At 44.3% G+C, this 27,150-nt stretch overlaps 1 protein-coding gene across 1 annotated transcript; it reads right to left on the bottom strand.

Moving 5' to 3' along the window:
* Nucleotides 1–143: 143 nt before the first annotated feature.
* Nucleotides 144–26,659, bottom strand: LOC112235788 (protein XRP2-like). Its single transcript, XM_042322673.1, has 5 exons — nt 26,339–26,659; nt 23,768–24,436; nt 5,020–5,134; nt 1,032–1,117; nt 144–897 (listed from the first exon to the last, which is right to left on the bottom strand). The coding sequence occupies exons 1-5, from the start codon at nt 26,492–26,494 to the stop codon at nt 814–816; spliced, it is 1,110 nt and encodes a 369-aa protein (XP_042178607.1). The 5' UTR covers nt 26,495–26,659; the 3' UTR covers nt 144–813.
* Between the last annotated feature and the right edge of the window lie 491 nt (nt 26,660–27,150).

Here is a 27,150-nt window from a genome sequence, read left to right as displayed (position 1 = left end):
CTCCACTGCCTATCAGCTGACCTCTCCACTGACTATCAGCTGACCTCAGACTGACTAGTCAGCTTGTTACATCTCCACTGGATATCAGCTGACCTCTCCACTGCCTATCAATGACCTCTCACTGCCTATCATTGTTACTATCCACTGCCTATCAGCTGACCTCTCCACTGCTAGGTATAGATAGAGGGCAGGATAGACAGACTGGTAGACTATATTGTTACTATGAATGGTGGATAGAGGCCAGGATAGACAGACTGGTAGTCTATATTGTCACGATGAATGGTGGATAGACAGACTGGTAGTCTATATTGTTACTATGAATGGTGGAAAGACAGACTGGTAGTCTATATTGTTACTATGAATGGTGGATAGACAGACTGGTAGTCTATATTGTTACTATGAATGGTGGATAGACAGACTGGTAGTCTATATTGTTACTATGAATAGTGGATAGACAGACTGGTAGTCTATATTGTTACTATGAATAGTGGATAGACAGACTGGTAGTCTATATTGTTACTATGAATAGTGGATAGAGGCCAGGATAGACAGACTGGTAGATGTCATTGTCACTATGTTGAATAACCTGTCCTCTCTGCTACCTACATTCACTTTGTTGATTAACCTGTCCTCTCTCCTACCTACATTCACTATGTTGGTCAACCTGTCCTCTCTCCTACCTACATTCACTATGTTGGTCAACCTGTCCTCTCTCCTACCTACCGGTATATCCAGTGTTAATACTACCAATAAAAAATGTCAACATACAAAAGTGTATCAGTGGTGTAGTTTGATTGTCATACAGTGATTCAATCACAAGCCCATCTGCATGTCAGCAAAGTTGAAGAAGTTGTCCACATCTCGAGAGGAAGTATTTCTGTTGTCTGAAACAAACACCTGCAGGGAATAGGACAGAGGTACTTCACATACAGGTACTATATTATTAGCTAGTTCAGCTCTGACTAACACGTTCAATACAATTGATTCAATCTTGAGATGTTTTTGTACCAAGAGGTCAGGAATGCTGTTACCTTGGTTCCACTGAACATGTCACTGGCCATACTCTTGCAGGCCTCCACTACCCCGTCCCCATTCAACTCCAGAGCTGTCACTGGGCCTGTGGCAACAAGAGATGCAGTTCAGAAATGCATGCCTTATCATCATAAGCACTAAACCAACTCATTAACACAATTATTTCCTTCAGCTATGAGGATCTTATCCACCCTTTCTCTTGGTTCAAAGGTCATCATACCTCACAGAGAACCAGAAACAGCAAACTAATGTCACAACTTCCTTCTTATTGAATTATTAACCCAGACGATGTCACAACTTCCTTCTTATTGAATTATTAACCCAGACGATGTCACACCTTCCTAATTACTGAATTATTAACCCAGACGATGTCACACCTTCCTTATTATTGATTTATTAACCCAGACAATGTCACACCTTCCTTCTTATTGAATTATTAACCCAGACGATGTCACACCTTCCTTCTTATTGAATTATTAACCCAGACGATGTCACACCTTCCTTCTTATTGAATTATTAACCCAGACGATGTCACACCTTCCTAATTATTGAATTATTAACCCAGACGATGTCACACCTTCCTTATTATTGATTTATTAACCCAGACAATGTCACACCTTCCTTCTTATTGAATTATTAACCCAGAAGATGTCACACCTTCCTTCTTATTGAATTATTAACCCAGACGATGTCACACCTTCCTTCTTATTGAATTATTAACCCAGACGATGTCACACCTTCCTTCTTATTGAATTATTAACCCAGACGATGTCACACCTTCCTAATTATTGAATTATTAACCCAGACGATGTCACACCTTCCTAATTATTGAATTATTAACCCAGACGATGTCACACCTTCCTTCTTATTGAATTATTAACCCAGACGATGTCACACCTTCCTAATTATTGAATTATTAACCCAGACGATGTCACACCTTCCTAATTATTGAATTATTAACCCAGACGATGTCACACCTTCCTTCTTATTGAATTATTAACCCAGACGATGTCACACCTTCCTTCTTATTGAATTATTAACCCAGACGATGTCACACCTTCCTTCTTATTGAATTATTAACCCAGACGATGTCACACCTTCCTTCTTATTGAATTATTAACCCAGACGATGTCACACCTTCCTTCTTATTGAATTATTAACCCAGACGATGTCACACCTTCCTTCTTATTGAATTATTAACCCAGATGATGTCACACCTTCCTAATTATTGAATTATTAACCCAGACGATGTCACACCTTCCTTCTTATTGAATTATTAACCCAGACGATGTCACACCTTCCTTCTTATTGAATTATTAACCCAGACGATGTCACGCCTTCCTTCTTATTGAATTATTAACCCAGATGATAAAAGTTCCAAATGGCACCCTATTTGTATTTATTATAGATCCCCATTAGTTCCTGTCAAGGCAGCAGCTACTCTTCCTGGGGTTTATTATGGATCCCCATTAGTTCCTGTCAAGGCAGCAGCTACTCTTCCTGGGGTTTATTATAGCTCCCCATTAGTTCCTTTCAAGGCAGAAGCTACTCTTCCTGGGGTTTATTATGGATTCCCATTAGTTCCTGTCAAGTTAGCAGCTACTCTTCCTGGGGTTTATTATGGATCCCCATTAGTTCCTGCCAAGGCAGCAGCTACACTTCCTGGGGTTTATTATGGATCCCCATTAGTTCCTGCCAAGGCAGCAGCTACTCTTCCTGGGGTTTATTATGGATCCCATTAGTTCCTGCCAAGGCAGCAGCTAGTTTATTATGGATCCTGTTCAAGGCAGCAGCTACTCTTCCTGGGGTTTATTATAGCTCCCCAATAGTTCCTGTCAAGGCAGCAGCTACTCTTCCTGGGGTTTATTATGGATCCCCATTAGTTCCTGCCAAGGCAGCAGCTACTCTTCCTGGGGTTTATTATGGATCCCCATTAGTTCCTGCCAAGGCAGCAACTACTCTTCCTGGGGTTTATTATGGATCCCCATTAGTTCCTGTCAAGGCAGCAGCTACTCTTCCTGGGGTTTATTATGGATCCCCATTAGTTCCTGCCAAGGCAGCAGCTACTCTTCCTGGGGTTTATTATGGATCCCCATTAGTTCCTGCCAAGGCAGCAACTACTCTTCCTGGGGTTTATTATGGATCCCCATTAGTTCCTGCCAAGGCAGCAGCTACTCTTCCAAGGGTTTATTATGGATCCCCATTAGTTCCTGCCAAGGCAGCAGCTACTCTTCCAAGGGTTTATTAAAGATTGAAAAATGTAAGGGGCCTAGACAGCTGCCCTGGGGAATTCCTGATTCTACCTGGATTATGTTTTTATTTTAATTTTATTTTACCTTGATTTAACTAGGCAAGTCAGTTCAGAACAAATTCTTATTTTCAATGACGGCCTAGGAACACTGGGTTAACTGCCTTGTTCAGGGGCAGAATGACAGATTTTTATTCGATCTTACAACCTTTTGGTTACAAGTCCAACGCTCTAACCACTAGGATACCTGCCGCCCCATGTTGGAGAGGCTTCCACTAAAGAGCACCCTCTGTGTTCTGTTAACAGGTAACTCTTTACCCACAATATAGCAGGGGGTGTAAAGACATAACACATATGTTTTCCAGCAGCAGACTGATCAATAATGTCAATAGCCACACTGAAGTCTAACAAAACAGTCGCCCCATTCTTTTTATCATCAATTTCTCTCAGCCAATCATCAGTCATGAGTGTAAGTGCTGTGCTTGTTGAATATCCTTCTCTGTAAGCATGCTGAAAATCTGTTGTCAATTTGTTTACTGTGAAATAGTATTGTATCTGGTCAAACACGTTTTTTCCCAAAACTTTACTCAGGGTTGGAAACAGGCTGATTGGTCGTCTATTTGAGCCAGTAAAAGGGGGCTTTACTATTCTTAGGTAGCGAAATGACTTTCAGAATTTGGTCAGATATACTTGGATGCGTAATGTCAGCATTTGTTGCTGACATGTCATGCCTACGTTTGCTAATCTTGCCAATGAAAAAATAATTAAAATAGTTGGCAATATCAGTCGGTTTTGTAATGAATGAGCCATCTGAGTTTGCCTTTTATCCCTAAATTTAATTGAAGGTGCTCCACAGATTGTTACTATCATTCTTTGTAGTTTCTTCTTCTTTGCATTCAGTTTAGTGACATTAATTCTCAGTTTGCGGTATGTTTGCCAATCAGTTGTGCAGCCAGACTTATGTGCCATTCCTTTTGCCTCATCCCTCTCAAACATACCATTTTTAAATCCCTCATCAATCCACTGGGATTTAACAGTTTTTGGTCATTTCTTACATCAACAACATAAGAATCACTACAAAACGTATTTTTATGACCTCTTATACACTATATTAGGCCCAGCCTGTCCTCTTATACACTATAATAGTTCCAGCCTGTCCTCTTATACACTATATTAGTTCCAGCCTGTCCTCTTATACACTATATTAGTTCCAGCCTGACCTCTTATACACTATATTAGACCCAGCCTGACCTCTTATACACTACATTAGTTCCAGCCTTTGGAACTGTGGTTTTCCTAGATATGGCTACTATATTGTGATCACTACATCTGATGGATTTGGATGCTGTTTTAAAGCACATTTCTGCAGCATTAGTAAAGATGTGATCAATACATATTGATGATTTCATTCCTGTGCTGTTTGTAACTACCCTGGTAGGTTGACTGATAACCTGAACCAGGTTGCAGGCACTGGTGACAGTTTGAAGCTTTTTCTTGAGTGGGCAGCTTGATGAAACCCAGTAAACATTTAAAATCACCCGGAAAAAATACCTCTGTTGATATCACATACATTATCAAGCATTTCACATGTTATCCCTATTCCCTATATAGTACCCTACTTTTGACAAGATTGTATGCATCCCAAATGGCACCCTATTCCCAATATAGAGCACTACTTTTGGGCACTGGTCCATATAGGGAATAGGGTGCCATTTGGGACACAGTCTTGTGTTGCTTACCGTTGGTGATCCACTCCAGGAGTCCCTCTGCATTGTTCTGGAACACTCTGCTGACATCCTCTGGGCGCATGGACACTTCCTTAGTCTGGATCAGCACAAACCCTTTCCCAGAGGCCTGGAGTTAATACAGACAGGAAGCAATGACACCATTAAACCCTTTCCATCATTTAATAACCGACATCTGTACAGGAAGTTGGTGTTATTGTTGACTGCACACTAGGGTTGACTATATTCTGTCAGTCCAGGAAGGAACTCAATTTGGAATTTCAGTTTAGCCGACTTCCTGAAGTGACCGGACTGAAATGGATTTGGCCCAAAATCCACCCTGCTGCACACTAAAGCAGGGCAGCAGCAGGAATCCACCACTACCTCACAGGACAGTAACCTATCTGGTTTTGAAAGAGACAGTAGTCCATGTTTAGGAAGGCATTCCCACTAAGCATTTACCGATGGCCACTGTATTTTATTCCCACTAAGCATTTATTTTGGCCGTCTTTTTTCTAAATAAGTATCTTGTAGTTAAAGAGACAGTATGGCATACTGCTGTATATATAGTGTATATTGTAGTTAAAGAGACAGTATGGCATACTGTTGTATATATAGTGTATATTGTAGTTAAAGAGACAGTATGGCATACTGCTGTATATATAGTGTATATTGTAGTTAAAGAGACAGTATGGCATACTGTTGTATATATAGTGTATATTGTAGTTAAAGAGACAGTATGGCATACTGCTGTATTTATAGTGTATATTGTAGTTAAATAGACAATATGGTATACTGTATCTTGTTGTTAAAGAGACAGTACTGTATATATAGTATATATTGTTGTTAAAGAGACAGTACTGTATATATAGTATATATTGTTGTTAAAGAGACAGTAGTGTATATATAGTATATATTGTTGTTAAAGAGACAGTAGTGTATATATAGTATATATTGTTGTTAAAGAGACAGTAGTGTATATATAGTATAGATTGTTGTTAAAGAGACAGTAGTGTATATATAGTATAGATTGTTGTTAAAGAGACAGTAGTGCATTTTTAGGAAGTGAAGAAAACATAAGTGGAATCTTTTCAGACAAAGTGAGTCATTTCACAAACCCCATGGAATCCTGGGTCATTACAAACCCCATGGAATCCTGGGTCATTACAATCAGTTCAATCGGCAGCAGGCAGCCTGGTGGTTAGAGCGTTGGACCAGTAACTGAAAGGTTGCAAGATCGAATCCCTGAGCTGACAAGGTACAAATCCATCGTTCTGCTCCTGAACACGCAGTTAACCCACTGTTCCCCGGTAGACCGTCATTGAAAATAAGAATGTTCTTAACTGACTTGCCTAGTTAAATAAAAGGTTCAAATAAAATAAAATCCACATAACACAATCAACCACTCCTTGTCCTTATTTGACACGTGGGCACAGTAACAGAATTAGACTCAGATTGTTGACTTTAAAGCGTGCCAAACAAAAACCATTGATTTCAAAGTTAACCAAACCATACAACTCTATGCACAAGGACTATTTTACACTGAAGATTTCCCAAAAACACATTTCCTGGAAGAGCTGTGCTGATGCAAAGTCTGGTAGCAGAATGACAGTAACATTTTCTTTTTTATGTCCATGTTTTCTCAAAACTGGGAGTCAGCTATGGAATGACACCTTGATAAAAAACATGTTTTGGTTATTCAACGACAGAAAGTGAAGTGTATTTACACCTTGTAACAGAATTAAGGTAATTAAATGCTGGGTCCATAATCTGTACAGAAATACATAATTCTAAATGTCATTGTCTTCATGGTGATGTATCCTAAATAGGTACAAATATATAATATCCTCCTTTGCATATTTGGCTATTATTCTAATGAGCTCCATCCCCAAGCAAGACCAAATCTGGACAAAATTCCTTCTTATTTGTTTGCAGTGGTGGTAACAATTTAGCATTGGCGGGCCACTCGGTTCGATAAGGTGGTGGGCCACTCGGTTCGATAAGGTGGTGGGCCACTGGGTTCGATAAGGTGGTGGGCCACTGGGTTCGATAAGGTGGTGGGCCACTGGGTTCGATAAGGTGGCGGGCCACTCGGTTCGATAAGGTGGTGGGCCACTGGGTTCGATAAGGTGGTGGGCCACTGGGTTCGATAAGGTGGTGGGCCACTGGGTTCGATAAGGTGGCGGGCCACTGGGTTCGATAAGGTGGTGGGCCACTCGGTTCGATAAGGTGGTGGGCCACTCGGTTCGATAAGGCGGTGGGCCACTCGGTTCGATAAGGTGGTGGGCCACTGGGTTCGATAAGGTGGTGGGCCACTCGGTTCGATAAGGTGGTGGGCCACTGGGTTCGATAAGGCGGTGGGCCACTGGGTTCGATAAGGTGGTGGGCCACTGGGTTCGATAAGGTGGAGGGCCACTCGGTTCGATAAGGCGGAGGGCCACTCGGTTCGATAAGGCGGTGGGCCACTCGGTTCGATAAGGCGGTGGGCCACTCGGTTCGATAAGGCGGTGGGCCACTCGGTTCGATAAGGCGGTGGGCCACTCGGTTCGATAAGGCGGTGGGCCACTCGGTTCGATAAGGCGGTGGGCCACTCGGTTCGATAAGGCGGTGGGCCACTCGGTTCGATAAGGCGGTGGGCCACTCGGTTCGATAAGGCGGTGGGCCACTCGGTTCGATAAGGCGGTGGGCCACTCGGTTCGATAAGGCGGTGGGCCACTCGGTTCGATAAGGCGGTGGGCCACTCGGTTCGATGGGCCACTCGGTTCGGTAGGCGGTGGGCCACTCGGTTCGGTAAGGCGGTGGGCCACTCGGTTCGGTAAGGCGGTGGGCCACTCGGTTCGATGGCGGTGGGCCACTCGGTTCGGGCGGTGGGCCACTCGGTTCGATGCAGCGGAGGCCACTCGGTGGGCCCACTCGGTTCGATGGCGGTGGGCCACTCGGTTCGATAAGGCGGTGGGCCACTCGGTTCGATAAGGCGGTGGGCCACTCGGTTCGGTAAGGCGGTGGGCCACTCGGTTCGGTAAGGCGGTGGGCCACTCGGTTCGATAAGGCGGTGGGCCACTCGGTTCGATGCAGCGGAGGGCCACTCGGTTCGATGCAGCGGAGGGCCCCTCGTTTCAATGTACCAACATTTCTTGCATAAACACATTAATTTGGAAATGTAACCCCCTAGAGTCGATACATAAAGGAGAGCAGGCAAGAAAGAGGTGTGGGGCTGCAGCCAGCAACCACCTTCCTTGTTGTTTCATCCCCCAAAAAAGTAAGAGATAAGAATAACAAATAATTAATCAAGAGCAGCAGTAAATAACAATAGCGGGGCTATATACAGGGTATTACGGTACAGAGTCAATGTGGAGGCTATATACAGGGTGTTACGGTACAGAGTCAATGTGGAGGCTATATACAGGGTATTACGGTACAGAGTCAATGTGGAGGCTATATACAGGGGGTACCAGTACAGAGTCAATGTGGAGGCTATATACAGGGGGTACCAGTACAGAGTCAATGTGGAGGCTATATACAGGGGGTACCTGTACAGAGTCAATGTGGAGGCTATATACAGTGCCTTAGCGAAAGTATTCGGCCCCCTTGAACTTTGCAACCTTTTGCCACATTTCAGGCTTCAAACATAAAGATATAAAACTGTATTTTATTGTAAAGAATCAACAACAAGTGGGACACAATCATGAAGTGGAACGACATTTATTGGATATTTCAAACTTTTTTAACAAATCAAAAACTGAAAAATTGGGCGTGCAAAATTATTCAGCCCCTTTACTTTCAGTGCAGCAAACTCTCTCCAGAAGTTCAGTGAGGATCTCTGAATGATCCAATGTTGACCTAAATGACTAATGATGATAAATACAATCCACCTGTGTGTAATCAAGTCTCCGTATAAATGCACCTGCACTGTGATAGTCTCAGAGGTCCGTTAAAAGCGCAGAGAGCATCATGAAGAACAAGGAACACACCAGGCAGGTCCGAGATACTGTTGTGAAGAAGTTTAAAGCCGGATTTGGATACAAAAAGATTTCCCAAGCTTTAAACATCCCAAGGAGCACTGTGCAAGCGATAATATTGAAATGGAAGGAGTACCAGACCACTGCAAATCTACCAAGACCTGGCCGTCCCTCTAAACTTTCAGCTCATACAAGGAGAAGACTGATCAGAGATGCAGCCAAGAGGCCCATGATCACTCTGGATGAACTGCAGAGATCTACAGCTGAGGTGGGAGACTCTGTCCATAGGACAACAATCAGTCGTATGTTGCACAAATGTGGCCTTTATGGAAGAGTGGCAAGAAGAAAGCCATTTCTTAAAGATATCCATAAAAAGTGTAGTTTAAAGTTTGCCACAAGCCACCTGGGAGACACACCAAACATGTGGAAGAAGGTGCTCTGGTCAGATGAAACCAAAATTGAACTTTTTGGCAACAATGCAAAACGTTATGTTTGGCGTAAAAGCAACACAGCTCATCACCCTGAACACACCATATCCACTGTCAAACATGGTGGTGGCAGCATCATGGTTTGGGCCTGCTTTTCTTCAGCAGGGACAGGGAAGATGGTTAAAATTGATGGGAAGATGGATGGAGCCAAATACAGGACCATTCTGGAAGAAAACCTGATGGAGTCTGCAAAAGACCTGAGACTGGGATGGAGATTTGTCTTCCAACAAGACAATGATCCAAAACATAAAGCAAAATCTACAATGGAATGGTTCAAAAATAAACATATCCAGGTGTTAGAATGGGCAAGTCAAAGTCCAGACCTGAATCCAATCGAGAATCTGTGGAAAGAACTGAAAACTGCTGTTCACAAATGCTCTCCATCCAACCTCACTGAGCTCGAGCTGTTTTGCAAGGAGGAATGGGAAAAATTTTCAGTCTCTCGATGTCTCGAACTGATAGAGACATACCCCAAGCGACTTACAGCTGTACTCGCAGCAAAAGGTGGCGCTACAAAGTATTAACTTAAGGGGGCTGAATAATTTTGCACGCCCAATGTTTCAGTTTTTGATTTGTTAAAACAGTTTGAAATATCCAATAAATGTCGTTCCACTTCATGATTGTGTCCCACTTGTTGTTGATTCTTCACAAAAAAATACAGTTTTATATCTTTATGTTTGAAGCCTGAAATGTGGCAAAAGGTTGCAAAGTTCAAGGGGGCCGAATACTTTCGCAAGGCACTGTACAGGGGGTATCGGTACAGAGTCGATGTGTAGGGGCACCAAGGTAATATGTACATGTAGGTAGAGTTATTAAAGTGGCTATGCATAGATGATAACAAAGAGTAGCAACAGCGTGGGGGGGGCAATGCAAATAGTCTGGGTAGCCATTTGATTAGCTGTTCAGGAGTCTTATGGCTCCTGGGGTAGAAGCTGTTTAGAAGCCTCTTGGACCTAAACTTGGCGCTCTGGTACCGCTTGCCGTGCGGTTGCCATACCAGGCAGTGATGCAACCAGTCAGGATGCTCTCGATGGTGCAGCTGTAAAACCTTTTGAGGATCTGAGGACCCATGCCAAATCTTTTCAGTCTCCTGAGGGGGAATAGATTTTGTCGTGCCCTCTTCACAACTGTCTTGGTGTGCTTGGACCATTTTAGTTTGATGGTGATGTGGACGCCAAGGAACTTGAAGCTCTCAACCTGCTCCACTACAGCCCAGTCGATGAGAATGGGGGAGTGCTCCTCCTTTTCCTGTAGTCCACAATCATCTCCTTTGTCTTGATCACGTTGAGGGATAGGTTGTTGTCCTTGCACCACACAGTCAGGTCTCTAACCTCCTCCCTATAGGCTGTCTTATCGTTGTCGGTGATCAGGCCTACCACTATGTCATCGGCAAACTTAATGATGGTGTTGGAGTCATGCCTAGTCGTGCAGTTATGAGTGAACAGGAAGTACAGGAGGGGACTGAGCACGCACCCCTGAGGGGCCCCTGTGTTGAGGATCAGCGTGGCGGATGTGGTGTTACCTACCCTTACCACCTGGGGGCGGCCGGTCAGGAAGTCCAGGATCCAGTTGCAGAGGGAGGTGTTTATTCCCAGGGTCCTTAGCTTAGTGATGAGCTTTGAGGGCACTATGGTGTTGAACGCTGAGCTGTAGTCAATGAATAGCATTCTCACACAGGTGTTCCTTTTGTCCAGGTAGGAGAGGGAGGTGTGGAGTGCAATAGAGATTGCATCATCTGAGGATCTGTTGGGGAAGTATGCAAGTGGAGTGGGTCTAGGGTGTTGATGTGAGCCATGAACAGCCTTTCAGAGCATTTCATGGCTTCAGAAGTGAGTGCTATGGATCGTTAGTAATTTAGGCAAGTTACCTTAGTGCTCTTGGGCACAGGGGCTATGGTGGTCTGCTTGAAACATGTTGGCATTACAGACTCCGACAGGGAAAGGTTGAAAATGTCAGTGAAGACACGAGCCAGTTGGTCAGGGCATGCTCAAAGTATACGTCCTGGTAATATGTCTGGCCCTGCGGCCTTGTGAATGTTGACCTGTTTAAAGGTCTTACTCACATCGACTACAGCGAGCGTGATCACACAGTCAACCCGGAACAGTTGGTGCTATAATGCATGTTTCAGTGTTGCCTCTAAGCGAGCATAGAGGTAGTTTAGCTCGTCTGGTAGGCTCGTGTCACAGGGTAGCTCTCAGCTGTGCTTATCTTTGTAGTCTGTAATAGTTTGCAAGCCCTGCCACATCCAACAAGTGTCAGAACCGGGGTAGTACGACTCGATCTTAGTCCTGTATTGATGCTTTGCCTGTTTGATGGTTCGTCGGGGGGCATAGCGGGATTTCTTATAAGCTTCCGGGTTAGAGTCCCGCTCCTTTAAAGCCTCAGCTCTACCCTTTAGCTCAGTGTGGATGTTGTGTGTAATCCATGGCTTCTGGTTGGGATATGTACGTACAGTCACTGTGGGGACGACGTCCTCGTTGCACTTATTGATAAAGCCAGTGACTGATGTGTACTCCTCAATGCCATCGGAAGAATCCCAGAACATACTCCAGTCTGTGCTAGCAAAACAGTCCTGTCGTTTAGCATCTGCTTCATCTGACCACTTTTTTATAGACTGAGTCACTGGTGCTTCCGGCTTTAATTTTTGCTTGTAAGCAGGAATCGGTGGGATAGAGTTATATTCAGATTTACCAAATGGGGGGCGAGGAAGAGCTTTGTATGCTTCTCTGTGTGTTGAGTAAAGGTGGTCTCAAAAAAATGTCCCTCTGGTTGCACATTTAACATGCTGATAGAAATTAGGTAAAAATGATTTAAGTTTCCCTGCATTAAAGTCCCCGGCCACTAGGAGCGCCGCCTCTGGATGAGCCTTTTCCTGTTTGCTTATGGCAGAATACAGCTAATCGAGAGCAGGTTTTAGTGCCAGCCTCAGTCTGTGGTGGTCTGCACACCACTGTTTTACTGCACCGTTATTTGTCTGTCTGTGGCCAGCCTGTTAGCTTGCACGTTTCTTGCCATACTCCTTCGATCTCTCTCATCAACGAGCTGTTTTTGCCCACAGGACTGCCGCTGACTGGATGTTTTTTGTTTGTTGCAACCTGGTCTGTAAACCCTAGACACTGTTGTGTGTGAAAAGCCTAGGAGGCCGTTTCTGAGATACTGGAACTGGCACGCCTGGCACCGACGATCAACCCAAGCTCAAAGTCTCTTAGGTCACTGGTTTTGTCCATTCTAACATTCAATAGAGCAGTAACTGAATGTCTTGATGCCTGTCTGCCTGCTTTATATAGCAAGGCACGTGACTCACTGTCTGTAGGAGGGAACCATTTTGGGAATGTGGTGGTGTACCTAATAAACTGGCCACTGAGGGTATATAGAGCCAATCTGGGAGAAATTATGACAGTTCCTTGGACTTCATGATATAGTTTCTACTCTGACGTGCTCTGTCAACTGTGGGACATGATTTACACAGGTGTGTTTCTTTCTAAATCATGTCCAAACAATTGAAATGGACTCCAATGAGGTGGACTCCAATGAGGTGGACTCCAATGAGGTTGTAGCGACATCTCAAGGATGATCAAAAGGGATTGTCTGCAACGGACCTTCTTATGGAGTGTAGAAAGCGGACCATGTTCCGAATTCTGTCGTTGTACATTTCAAAAGTGCTGAATAAATAGTTATATTGACTACGTCCGTCCTAGCTCGCTCATTAATGTCTTAATCAAAATTACAGATTGCCCCTTTTACGCTCATCGTTCCCTTATGCCATAGTTTGTACATCTCAATTGTCGGTAGAAACCACAATTGTATAAGCAAGTCATCCACGTCAGGTATGTTTATTAAAAGGCATTAAAGGAGGCTGAATTAACTGTTTCGCTGCCAGACAAGGCTCCGCTGACAGCCAGGTGTAGCAGTGGTAAAATAATGGGACAGCTTTATGTAGGCCCTAACAGTTTGTAGGCACTGTTGGTCACCGTTATAGTGCAATTTATGTATTGTTTAGTGTTGTGGCTTTAATGGCATGCAGATTTCCATGCTAATCCAGTGTGACTTCCTCATCTGTTCTCTTGCTCAACTTCCTCAGTGTTCTCTTGCTCAACAGAGCAGTCGTTGACGTATTCTCAGAGCTCTTTTTGTTTCTGAAGGTTTAGCAATCCATGTCTTTGCACCAGCATGTAGACTACCAGCTGCCTGATGCCTGATTTCCCTGTTTCTGATGTTCAGTTGCAACTCAACTGCGGAGTCTCTTTAGCAGCTAGTTCCATGGACACACTAACTTCAATGGCCGTGGTCAAGGTCAGATTACTTTCAATCAACAGTCTCTTTGTGTAGCTTCACTCCGTAGCCCACATACTAGTCTGTCTCCAATGACGTCATTTAGAACATCATTCAACACAGTTTTTTAACGCAGCAGCAAACATTGTTACTGATTCTCCTTCTTTCCTGATTTCATCGGTGGAACCTTTCAACAATAACTAGTGGTTTTGTTGAAAAGTGTCCTTTCAGTATTCCCACAGTATCCCCATACGTCTTCTACCTGGGCTGTCTGGCTGTACCTGGCTGCGTAGTAAATGTTTCCAACAAGTCATCAGCAGCCATCATCAATACAGTCCTCAACCAAAGCAATATTTTCCTCAGTCACGGCAAAAGGCCTCCTGCGTGGGGACGGGGGCTGAGATTAAAAATAATAATAAATGAAATAAAAATATAGGACAAAACACATCACAACAAGAGAAACAACACAATACTACATAAAGAGAGACCTAAGACAACAACATAGCAAGGCAGCAACACAACATGGTCGCAGCACAACATGGTAGCAACACAGCACAGACAACAGCACAAAGGGTAAGAAGGTAGAGACAACAATACATCACACATAGCAGTCACAACTGGCAGTAAGAGTCCATGATTGAGTCTTTGAATGAAGAGATTGAGAACTGTCCAGTTTGAGTGTTTGTTGCAGCTTGTTCCAGTCACTAGCTGCAGCGAACTGAAAAGACAAGCGACTCAGGTATATGTTTGCTTTGGGGACCTTTAACAGAATGTGACTGGCAGAACGGGTGTGGTATGTGCAGGATGAGGGCTGCAGTAGATATCTCAGATAAGGGGGAGTGAGGCCTAAGACGGTTTTATAAATAAGCATCAACCATTGGGTCTTGCGACGGGTATACAGAGATGACCAGTTTACAGAAGAGTATAGAGTGCACTGATGTGTCCTATAAGGAGCATTGGTGGCAAATCTGATGGCCGAATGGTAAAGAACATCTGGCCGCTCGAGAGCACCCTTACCTGCCGATCTATAAATTATGTAGCATGGGTAGGATGGTCATCTGAATCAGGGTTAGTTTGGCAGCTGGGGTGAAAGAGGAGTGATTACGATAGAGGAAACCAGGTCTAGATTTAACTTTAGCCTGCAGCTTTGATATGTGCTGAGAGAAGGACAGTGTACCGTCTAGCCATACTCCCAAGTACTTGTATGAGGTGACTCCCTCAAGCTCTAAACACTCAGAAGTAGTAATCACACCTGTGGGGAGAGGGGCATTCTTCTTCCCAAACCACATGACCTTTGTTTTGGAGGTGTTCAGAACAAGGTTAAGGGCAGAGAAAGCTTGTTGGACACTAAGAAAGCTTTGTTGTAGAGCATTTAACACAAAATCCGGGGAGGGGCCAGCTGAGTATAAGACTGTATCATCTGCATATAAATGGATGAGAGAGTTTCCTACCTCCTGAGATATGTTGTTGATGTAAATTGAGAAGAGCGTGGGGCCTAGGATCGAGCCTTGGGGTACACCCTTGGTGAGAGGCAGTGGCTGAGACAGCAGATGTTCTGATTTTATACACTGCACTCTTTGAGAGAGGTAGTTACCAAACCAGGCCAAAGACCCCTCAGAGACACAAATACTCCTTAGCCGGCCCACAAGACTGGAATGGTCTACCGTATTAAAAGCTTTGGCCAAGTCAATAAAAATAGCAGCACAACATTGCTTAGAATCAAGGGCGACATCATTGACGACCTTCAAGGTTGCAGAGACACATCCATAACCTGAGTGGAAACCGGATTGCATACCAGAGAGAATACTATAGACATCAAGAAAGCCAGTCAGTTGATTATTGACAAGATTTTCCAACACTTTTGAGCTTAGGGCAGGTAGGTTACAGGCCGGTGCTGATGGAGGACCATAACACCCAGAAACAGTCAACGAAGAGCTATTTGAAAGTTTAATGCTTAAAATCAGCAAATCAAATTGTTTGGGGACAGACTTGGTGGAGACAACTGAGCACTGAAGGTGATCCTTGGTAAAGATTTGCCACTCCCCCACCTTTGGAAGATCTGTCTTGCCAAAAAAAGGTTAGAACCAGAGAATCCTTAACTACGTCTCCGTAATGACCAACATCTGAGAACCCACATTTTCAATTGGTCCATTTTAGGTAATAAGCTTCAAGTGTTAACGTGCAGAAAACCCAGGCTTTTACGAGAGCAGAAATCAGTGAAGCAGATATCAGAGCTCAAATCAGAATTGGAGCTAGCAACAGTACATTCACATTTCCAGATATCATCAACAGTATTACAATCAGGACACGGCAGAGGACAAGGAGAGCTCTGCAGTGCTGATTTATGACATCTGAATTTGCATTAGAAGGCAACAAGATCATATTATACAGCAATTTCATCAGGTAACATGAAAGCCTCTCTTGAAAAAGCCAAACCTTGACCCAGAAAAATATAAAAAACTATCAGCCTATACCGAATCTCCCATTCCTCTCAAAAGAAATGTAAACGCTTTTGCACAGCAACTCACTGCCTTCCTGAAGACAAACAATGTCTAAAAAACACTTCAGTCTGGTTTTAGAACCCATCATAGCACTGAAACTGCATCTGCATCTGTCCTCGTGCTCCTAGACCTTAGTGCAGCTTTTGATACCATCGATCACCACATTCTTTTGGAGAGATTGGAAACCCAAATTGGTCTACACGGACAAGTTCTGGCCTTGTTTACATCTTATCGGAAAGATATCAGTTTGTCCTCTGACAAATCAACTGTAAATTTCGGTGTGCCTCAAGGTTCCGTTTTAGGACCACTATATATTTTACCTCTTGGTGATGTCATTCGGAAACATAATGTTAACTTTCACTGCTATGCGGATGACACACAGCGGTACATTTCGATGAAACGGAAATGGTGAAGCCCCAAAATTGCCCTCGCTGGAAGCCTGTGTTTCAGACATAAGGAAGTGGATGACTGCAAACTTTCTACTTTTAAACTCGGACAAAACAGAGATGCTTGTTCTCGGTCCCAAGAAACAAAGAGATCTTCTGTTGAATCTGACAATTAATGTTGATGGTTGTACAGTCGTCTCAAATAAAACTGTGAAGGACCTCGGCGTTACTCTGGACCCTGATCTCTTTTGACGAACATATCAAGACTGTTTCAAGGACAGCTCTTTTCCATCTATGTAACATGGCAAAAATCTGAAACGTTCTGTCCAAAAATGCAGAAAGATTTATCCATGCTTTTGCCACTTGTACAACAAAAGAGTACAACTACAACTACTACTACAAAAACAATAGAGCACATCTACCAATAAAACAACAATAGATCACTACTCCTACTCCTACAATAGATCACTACTACTACAATAGATCACTACTACTACAATAGATCACTACTACTACTACTACTAATCACTACTACTACTACTACTAATCACTACTACTACTACTACTAATCACTACTACTACTACTACTAATCACTACTACTACTACTACTAATCACTACTACTACTACTACTAATCACTACTACTAATCACTACTACTACTACTACTAATCACTACTACTACTACTACTAATCACTACTACTACTACTACTAATCACTACTACTACTACTACTAATCACTACTACTACTAATCACTACTACTACTACTACTACTACTACTACTACAATAGATCACTACTACAACAATAGATCACTACTACTACAACAATAGATCACTACTACAATAGATCACTACTACTACAATAGATCATTTGGGATGCACAATCTGTGTTTCTACTGAGCAGAAAGTAGCCTAATCAGACCTCTGGAAGTTGCATCAGCAAACTGATAGTTCTGGTGTTGTGTCTCTAATAATAGTAATAATAATAATAATAATAATAATAATAATAATAATGTATTCAACATTATCTCACAGTCTCAATGTCGTTCACTCAAGGACTGTCATCGATTGCATGGCCTCATATGACCGTAACAACTTAAATTGTTCTGCATTTCTAAATAACTGTCTGGGTAGAGGAGGGAGGAAGTGAACACCATGACACATGTCCTCTTCTGGAGGATGGCCAGTAGTTTCACTTCCTCTTCTGGAGGATGGCCAGTAGTTTCACTTCCTCGTATGGAGGATGGCCAGTAGTTTCACTTCCTCGTATGGAGGATGGCCAGTAGTTTCACTTCCTCTTCTGGAGGATGGCCAGTAGTTTCACTTCCTCTTCTGGAGGATGGCCAGTAGTTTCACTTCCTCTTCTGGAGGATGGCCAGTAGTTTCACTTCCTCTTCTGGAGGATGGCCAGTAGTTTCACTTCCTCTTCTGGAGGATGGCCAGTAGTTTCACTTCCTCTTCTGGAGGATGGCCAGTAGTTTCACTTCCTCTTCTGGAGGATGGCCAGTAGTTTTCCTCTTCTGGAGGATGGCCAGTAGTTTCACTTCCTCTTCTGGAGGATGGCCAGTAGTTTCACTTCCTCTTCTGGAGGATGGCCAGTAGTTTCACTTCCTCTTCTGGAGGATGGCCAGTAGATTCACTTCCTCTTCTGGAGGATGGCCAGTAGTTTCACTTCCTCTTCTGGAGGATGGCCAGTAGTTTCAATTCCTCTTCTGGAGGATGGCCAGTAGTTTCACTTCCTCTTCTGGAGGATGGCCAGTAGTTTCACTTCCTCTTCTGGAGGATGGCCAGTAGTTTCACTTCCTCATCTGGAGGATGGCCAGTAGTTTAGATCAGAAGGACCTCAATGGATAAAATAAATAATTACAAATCACCTGGTAGTTGGAAATCTGGCCATTGTGGCCAAAGCACAAAAATCTTGTCCTATTGCAGCAATCGACTGAAACCTAACAAGCGACTGAAACCTAACAAGCCACTGAAACCTAACAAGCCACTGAAACCTAACAAGCCACTGAAACCTAACAAGCCACTGAAACCTAACAAGCCACTGAAACCTAACAAGCCACTGAAACCTAACAAGCCACTGAAACCTAACAAGCCACTGAAACCTAACAAGCGACTGAAACTTAAGTGTTGGGCCGTTATCAGTATCCAAATCTATAAGTTACATCATTGAGTTACAATACATATTCAGATACTTCAGGAGAATTTGGATATGAAGTGTGAAAATGCTAATATAGTTACCATTGACTTGCATTGGATTTGTGCCACAAATGCTAAAAAGTTAGCATCTGAAACAGGGTCCAACAAAACCAAAGCATGGTCTGCTGTCATACCTTATCCACAGACTGCTTACAGGGGAAGGAAACCAATATGTAATTTTGTAATTTGGGTGAACTATCCCTTTAACATAGGTGAGAACTTAAGAATTGCCCCCTCTCCCCTAACAGCAGATACAGCACCATCTAGTGGTCAGAACCTGGTAATCCCCTGCCTGATTGAATTTGGCTACTTTGAAAATGATGTCGCAGGGGAAAATGTATTGATTGCGGGTGGTGGTTGGTTTTTGGCCTACCTCTAAGTTGCAACGCAATCAGGCAGTGAGGCAGGCTGTTGCTGAGTGAGAGTGGTGGAAGGCCAGGGGGGGGTGTTGAGAGAGAACTGACAGTGAGGCAGGCTGTTGCTGAGTGAGAGTGGTAGAAGGCCAGAGGGTGGGGGGGGTGTTGAGAGAGAACTGACGCATGCAGCCCAGTCCACTATTGGCTGAGTCACGTGAGTAGGAGGAGTCAGCAGCATAAGTACACGTCGTGACACCCGTTTACCTGTTGTAGGTAGGGGGGCTATTTAACATGTCATTATGGAGACTCCTGTCTACCTGTTGTAGGTAGGGGGGCTATTTAACATGTCATTATGGAGACCCCTGTCTACCTGTTGTAGGTAGGGGGGCTATTTAACATGTCATTATGGAGACTCCTGTCTACCTGTTGTAGGTAGGACTATTTAACATGTCATTATGGAGACTCCTGTTTACCTGTTGTAGGTAGGGGGCTATTCAACATGTCATTATGGAGACTCCTGTTTACCTGTTGTAGGTAGGGGGCTCCTGTCTACCTGTTGTAGGTAGGGGGTATTCAACATGTCATTATGGAGACTCCTGTTTACCTGTTGTAGGTAGGGGGGCTATTCAACATGTCATTATGGAGACTCCTGTTTACCTGTTGTAGGTAGGACTATTTAACATGTCATTATGGAGACTCCTGTTTACCTGTTGTAGGTAGGACTATTTAACATGTCATTATGGAGACTCCTGTTTACCTGTTGTAGGTAGGGGGGCTATTCAACATGTCATTATGCACGAGTGGAAATTTGAAATGTAACTCTCTCACGGGCTTCCGTTATGTGGAAAAGTCCTCAAGGAAACGAACATTAAATGTGGAGAATGATACATTTGCATCTGTTGGTCATCAAAGTAGCCTATTAATTTCTATACCATTGTGGGCTACCATTTGATACATTGCAAATCAATTTCATCCGCTTGTGTCGCCTCCCTGGAGCTGGTAAACAACTTCAATAAATAGCATATAACTTCAGTGTATTGTTGTTGTCGCTTTGTGTAAAAGTGAAATTATTCAAACGGCCATGTTTAGTTCATTAATTATTGGACGTTATTAACGCTCTACCGCAATTTCCGATCAGTTGTTAGAAAGCATTTGACGGCAGGTAAACAAGGAGATAATAAACACCAGCTGTTGTTGACAGGCATATCCACTTCATAGTATTCATTTTTAATTCAGTGATTGAAATGATGACCTCATCCTCAGTAGCATATTCCAGCAGGCTATTGGGGAAACACAAGCACTTTCTTACCTCAAAAATCACCTCGCTATTCACGTTGAATAAATTAGTCTTAATTTGAACTAAGAAAGCTGCTAAATCGTGTCTAGGCTACTGTAAGCTATCTGAAATAAGATGTAGGCCTATCAGGGGCTACAGCAGGGATCATCAACTAGATTCAGCCGAAGCCTTGGGGCCGAGGGGGGCCTGGGGGCCGGAACATAATTACAAATAATTTGTGGACTGCAAGAAGCCCAAACAGATATAATGTTTGACTAAAAACATAATAATTGCAACTCTTGCTTACATTTGCACACGATCACGTCTTATCTCTATTAATCCTTGGGAACAGGAAATCAGCTCCAAGTGATTTTCATTTAAGAATTCTGTTCCCAAGGATTAATAGAGATAAGACGTGATCGTGTGCAAATGTAAGCAAGAGTTGCAATTATTATGTTTTTAGTCAAACATTATATCTGTTTGGGCTTCTCGATGTTGCAGCTGTAGAACCTTTTGAAGATCTTAGGACCCATGCCAAATCTTTAGTTTCCTGAGGGGGAAGCCTTGGGGCCGAGGGGGGCACTACTGTCTTGGTGTGTTTGGACCACTTTAGTTTGTTGGTGATGTGGATACCAAGGAACTTGAAGCTCTCAACCTGCTCCACTACAGCCCTGTCAATTAGAATGGGGGTGTGCTCGGTCCTCCTGTAGTCCAAAATGATCTCCTTAGTCTTAGTTACGTTGAGGGATAGGTTGTTATTCTGGCACCACCCGGCCATATACCATACCGCTCAAGTTTAATACCGCTCGAGTTTAATAACAGCAAATGATCTGGTGAGTTTAATGAAGGCAAATGATCTGGTGAGTTTAATGAAGGCAAATGATCTGGTGAGTTTAATAACAGCAAATGATCTGGTGAGTTTAATAACAGCAAATGATCTGGTGAGTTTAATAACAGCAAATGATCTGGTGAGTTTAATAACAGCAAATGATCTCAGTTTAATAACGTGATTAATAACAGCAAATGATCTGGCAAATAACAGTTTAATAACCAAATGATCTGGCAGTTTAATAACAGCAAATGATTAAATACCAAATGATCTGGCGAGTTTAATAACAGCAAATGATCTGGCGAGTTTAATAACGGCAAATGATCTGGCGAGTTTAATAACAGCAAATGATCTGGCGAGTTTAATAACGGCAAATGATCTTTTCACTTGCAACATATTCATATTCTCATAGCTCAAAATAATTATTATTTTGATAAACTTCTAATGTCGTTACAAGTTACGGCGATATTCCTTAATTCGGTCGATAACGTTCTGGAAAAATGTGTTGGGGCGTGGAGGGTCCATGTGTTGGGTAGTGGAGGGGGTCCATGTGTTGGGGGGTCCATGTGTCGGGGTCCATGTGTCGGGCGTGGGGGGTCCATGTGTCAGGGCATGGGGGTCCATGTGTCAGGGCATGGGGGGTCCATGTGTCGGGCGTGGGGGGTCATCCATGTGTCAGGGCATGGGGGGTCCATGTGTCGGGCGTGGGTCTGTGTTTCGGGCGTGGGGGGTCCACACATTAGGATTCCTCATGTCTAACCCCATCTAACCCAATGACTAACCCCGTGTCTGACCCCGTGTCTAACCCTCTGTCTGACCCAGTGCCTGACCCAGTGTCTAACCCCAGGCCTGACCCAGTGTCTAACCCTCTGTCTGACCCAGTCTGACCCCGTCTAACCCCTGTCTAACCCTCTGTCTGACCCCGTCTGACCATGTCTAACCCCGTGTCTGACCCTGTGTCTAACCCCGTGTCTGACCCCTGTCTGACCCTGTGTCTGACCCCGTCTGACTCCCTGTCTAAAACTGTGCCTGACCCCGTCTGACCCCCTTTCTGACCCCGTCTAACCCCCTGTCTGACCCCGTCTAACCCCCCGTCTAACCCCGTGTTTAACCGTGTCTGACCCCATCTAACACCGTGTCCAACCCCGTCTAACCCCCCGTCTGAACCCCCTGTCTGACCCCGTCTAACCCCTGCCCCCGTCTAACCCCTGTCTGACCCCGTCTAACCCCCTGTCTAACCCCTGTCTAAAACAGTGTCTAACCCCGTTTCTGACCCCATCTAACCCTGTGTCTGACCCCGTGTCTAACCACAGGCCTGACCCCGTCTAACCCTCTGTCTGACCCCATCTAACCCTGTGTTTAACCCCGTGTCTGACCCCCTGCCTAACCCTGTGTCTGACCCCCTGTCTTAGTGTCTGACCCCCTGTCTTGACTCCCAGTCTAAAACAGTTTCTGACCCCCTGTCTAAAACTGTGCCTGACCCCGGGTCTGACCCCCCGTCTAACCCCCTGTCTGACCCCCCGTCTAACCCTGTGTCTGACCCCCTGTCTAACACCGTGTCCAACCCTGTATAACCCCGTCTGACCCCGTCTAACCCCGTGTCTGACCCCTGTCTAAAACTGTGTCTAACCCCGTTTCTGACCCCATCTAACCCTGTGTCTGACCCCGTGTCTAACCCTCTGTCTAACCCTCTGTCTAACCCCAATGTCTGACCCCGGCTAATCCTGTGTCTAACCCCCTGTCTGACCCTGTGTCTAACCACAGGCCTGACCCCCTGTCTAACCCTCTGTCTGACCCCCTGTCTAACCCCGTGTCTAACCCTCTGTCTGACCCCATCTAACACCCTGTCTGACCATGTCTAACCCCGTGTCTAACCCCCTGCCTAACCCCTGGTCTAACCGTGTCTAACCCTCTGTCTGACCCCATCTAACCCCGTCTAACCCTGTGACTGACCCCCGTCTAACCCTGTGTCTAACCCCTGTCTGACCATGTCTAACCCCGTGTCTGACCCCCTGTCTAACCCCGTGTCTGAGCCCCTGTCTAACCCCCTGTCTAACCCCTGTCTAAAACAGTGTCTAACACCATGTCTAACCCCCTGTCTGACCCCGTGTCTAACTCCGTGTCTGACCCCCTGTCCGACCCCCTGTCTAACCCCGGGTCTGACCCTGTGTCTAACCCCCTGTCTGACCCAGTGTCTAACTCATTGTTGGGAAAACATGTTGGTCCAAATCAGATGTTAGGTACTATATTTATTAAATATTATATGAATCTTATCAATAAAAAAATGGCTAATTTGGGTGCAATCAATTATCTTAATTTCTCAGAGATCAAATTATATTTCACCTAAATAATATTGCAGGAACAGTAATCTTATTTCTAACAGAAACGATTCCAGAAAATCTGAGACGGTGGGATTCAACGGGATTCTTGTGCTTTTTGGAGGTGGAACGACCCTGTACTGACTTCCTTTCCTCCCTTCTACCTCCTCCTCACCTCATCAATGAGTTTCCGGGCGTTAGCAGTGGTGTAGTCCCCAGAGAAGAACACAAACAGACAGGACTCGTCACTCTCCTTGCGTCTGCCTCCTTTGGTCATGGGCACGATGCTGCGGGATGCCTCAGCTGAGATCCGGACTGATTTAAACTCTGACTCCGGGTCAGGGGCTGGAACATGGTCCAACACCACAGTGTCCTCAGGCAGCAGGCTCCAATTGGTCTCCCCTGAGACAGGCGTGAAGTCATGGACGTTGCTCCAGTTGTTGTTGAAGATGCTGAGGCCTGCGTCCTTGAAGTGGAAGGCCAGCTCAGGGTAGTAGTACTGGAAGCAGCCGAACTTCATCCCCGTGGACGCCTCGATGATGGGCTGAGTGGCGCAACACAGGAACACCTCCATCTTCTTACAGTCCCTGGTCCTGAACTGCTGGCAGGCCACCACACACTTGATGTCCTTACAGTCCCTGAAGAACACACTGCCCTTCACTGGCCCCATAACGATGCAGCAGTTAGTACAGTCGTCGATGGTGATGGTGGCGGAGTGGTCCAACACGAAGATCTTACAGTTGTCACAGTCCTGGATGACAAACTGCTGTCCGTTCAGCTTGCCTGGCAGACGGCCCACCGTGGCATCCTTCAGCCCCGTTAGCATGAAGTCCTTCGGGTCAACCTGCAGGGGGACAGGACAAGAATCAAATCAAAGCCATTTTTATTGGTCACATACACCTGGTTACCAGATGTTAATGCGAGTGTAGCGAAATGCTTGTGCTTCTAGTTCCGACTGTGCAGTAATATATCTAACAAGTAATCTAACCTAACAATTTCACAACAACTACCTTATAGGGTAGCCTGGTGGTTAGAGCGTTGCACTAGTAACCGAAAGGTTGCAAGTTCAAATCCCCGAGCTGACAAGGTACAAATCTGTCGTTCTGCCCCTGAACAGGCAGTTAACCCACTGTTCCTAGGCCATCATTGAAAATAATAATTTGTTCTTAACTGACTTGCCTGGTAAAATAAAGGTTAAACATTTTTTTTAAATACACACAAGTGTAAAGGAATGAATAAGAATATGTACATAAAAATATATGAATGAGTGATGGTACAGAACGGCATAGGCAAGATGCAGTAGATGGTATAGAGTAGAGTATATACATATGAGATGAGTAATGTAGGGTATGTAAACAAAGTGGCATAGTTTGAAGTGGCTAGTGATACATGTATTACATAAAGATGCAGTAGATGATATAGAGTACAGTATATACATATGAGATGAGTAATGTAGGGTATGTAAACAAAGTGGCAGAGTTTAGTGGCACATTACATAAAGATGGTATCGAGTACAGTATATGAGATGAGTAATGTAGGGTATGGAAACATTATATAAAGAGGAGGACGGAGCGACTGCTTCCCCAGCCACGGCTCGAGCCCCACTTCGCACCCCAGCCCTTAGTGCCAATACTTAACCCGAAGTTACAGGATTTGACTTGCCAACTTCCCTTATCTACATTGTTCTAACATGCCAGAGGCTGTTCGCCTTAGGAAACCTGCGTTACCGTTTGACAGATGTACCACCCCAGTCAAACTCCCCACCTGCCAGAGGCTGTTCACCTTGGAGAACTGCTGCGGATATGGGTACGGCCCGGCGCGAGATTTACACCCTCTCCCCAGGATTTTCAAGGGCCAGCGAGAGCTCACCAGACACCGCCGAAAGCGCAAAGCCTTTCAGGGCTTGGGTCTCTCGGGGCGAACCCATTCCAGGGCGCCCTTCACAAAGAAAAGACAACTCTCCCCGGGGCTCCCGCCAGCTTCTCCAGGATCGGTCGCGTTATCGCGCTGGACTCCTCGCGGCGCCAGTCTCCGCCAGTCCGTGGAGTAGTTGGAGGTCAGTAGGTCACATGACCAAGGTGCTATTGAAATTCGAATGTAAAAAAAAGCTTGTATTTTGTTTATTTTGTTAAACGGGTTTCTGTACAGCACTTTGAGATATCAGCTGATGTACGAAGGGCTATATAAATACATTTGATTACGCTCCCTAAATAATTCAACTAGGAATACAAAATGCTGCTCACATTTCCACATGTTTATTAGCTTTGGAAAGAAAATTTGTCCAAATCTTGAAAATAAGACCTATGCATTGTTGTGCACAATTTTTCCAATATCATGACACTTATTTGGAGTTTGTAGCTCAAGTAGTTTCACAGCTATTGAGGTTTGTAAGCGCGAATATCGGTTGTAACTGTTTATATGCAAATCCGGTGTATTCAGGTATATGACCAACTAGCTGCCAAACAAAATTGTTACGTGTCTTGGACTGACTTTAAGCCGATAATGAGCTCTATCGAGCTACCAGGCCAGCTAGGTAGACAAAATATACCCGTGTATCACCCTAACCTTGTTTGCTACAATCTGTTTTCAAGGCAGTCTATTAGCAACAATAATGTATATAAACCCAGATAATTGGTTCACAAGCACTTGAAAAAATCCCTGACTTGAAAAGTCTTTGACATGTTAGCTACAGTTACAACCATGTCGCTAGTTAGTCTCCCTGGCCATGCATGCATCTCCTTCAAACCTTTTCACGTTTGTCCCAGCTGTATTGTTTAGGTGGATCCTCAGTTGCATTGCTGCTGAGGGCAATGTTGTTGCTGGTCGTGTTCTCTTCTACCGTCGTCGTAGGTTCTTTTTCGGGTGATTTTCTTTTAGATTTTTTGGAAAACCAGCAACCCATTTTGTCCTATTAACGACAAAACCACCAAAGGTGAATAGTAATATATGACTAGAGTCTGTCCCGAGAAGTTATCTTGCCTACTTTGTAAGAAATATACAGGTATTTCTATCTTCGAGACACCTCAGTTTCGGGCTTATCACGCACGAAACCTGCATTTGAGCTTCCCGTTTCCTTACCCAGTCAACAACCAATCGATACTTTGCAATCCGTTACTTAGTAACAGCGAATCACAGAACAGAAAAGGTTTGCGAGGGCGTAACCTAACAGGCAGGCGTGGATGGGGCAACGTGGTCAATAGCAGCCAATCAAATCAGTGCCGTGCTCGTTTTGGTGCTCGACACTAGTTAGCACAGTCACAAAGTCACAAAATCGTCTTTTAATCGGACTCTTCTGAACGTTTGTAATTGTCATTTTTCACTTGCTTTTTTCAAGTGTCAAATGTAATTTTTGTACACGTGATTTTTTTCACCTGTCTAGTGTGTTAACGTGATTAGAACGCTTGTTAGGGCACATTTTTACACACATTCATTAAACCTGTTCAGCCTGTTGGGGAAGGAATGGCGTTTTGGAGTTGTTTTTTGATAATTGCCGAAAACAACTTATTTGGTAGCAAATGTAACATTCAGCCAGTCATGCAGTTAGCCAGTCAGGCAGTC

The sequence above is a fragment of the Oncorhynchus tshawytscha genome, linkage group LG05, assembly GCF_018296145.1.
Source record: "Oncorhynchus tshawytscha isolate Ot180627B linkage group LG05, Otsh_v2.0, whole genome shotgun sequence".
NCBI classification, from domain to species: Eukaryota; Metazoa; Chordata; class Actinopteri; order Salmoniformes; family Salmonidae; genus Oncorhynchus; species Oncorhynchus tshawytscha.
This window is presented reverse-complemented; position numbering and strand designations above follow the sequence as displayed.

What these genes read in the sequence shown, in the direction of transcription:
- LOC112235788 (XM_042322673.1), bottom strand. Translation starts at nt 26,494, where the DNA reads ATGGGTTGCTGGTTTTCCAAAAAATCTAAAAGAAAATCACCCGAAAAA. An exon ending in CCCGGAAACTCATTGATGAG is followed by an intron (nt 5,135 to 23,767) that starts GTGAGGAGGAGG and finishes TATTAACTCCAG; the next exon opens with GCCTCTGGGAAAGGGTTTGT. An exon ending in CCTGGAGTGGATCACCAACG is followed by an intron (nt 1,118 to 5,019) that starts GTAAGCAACACA and finishes TTGTTGCCACAG; the next exon opens with GCCCAGTGACAGCTCTGGAG.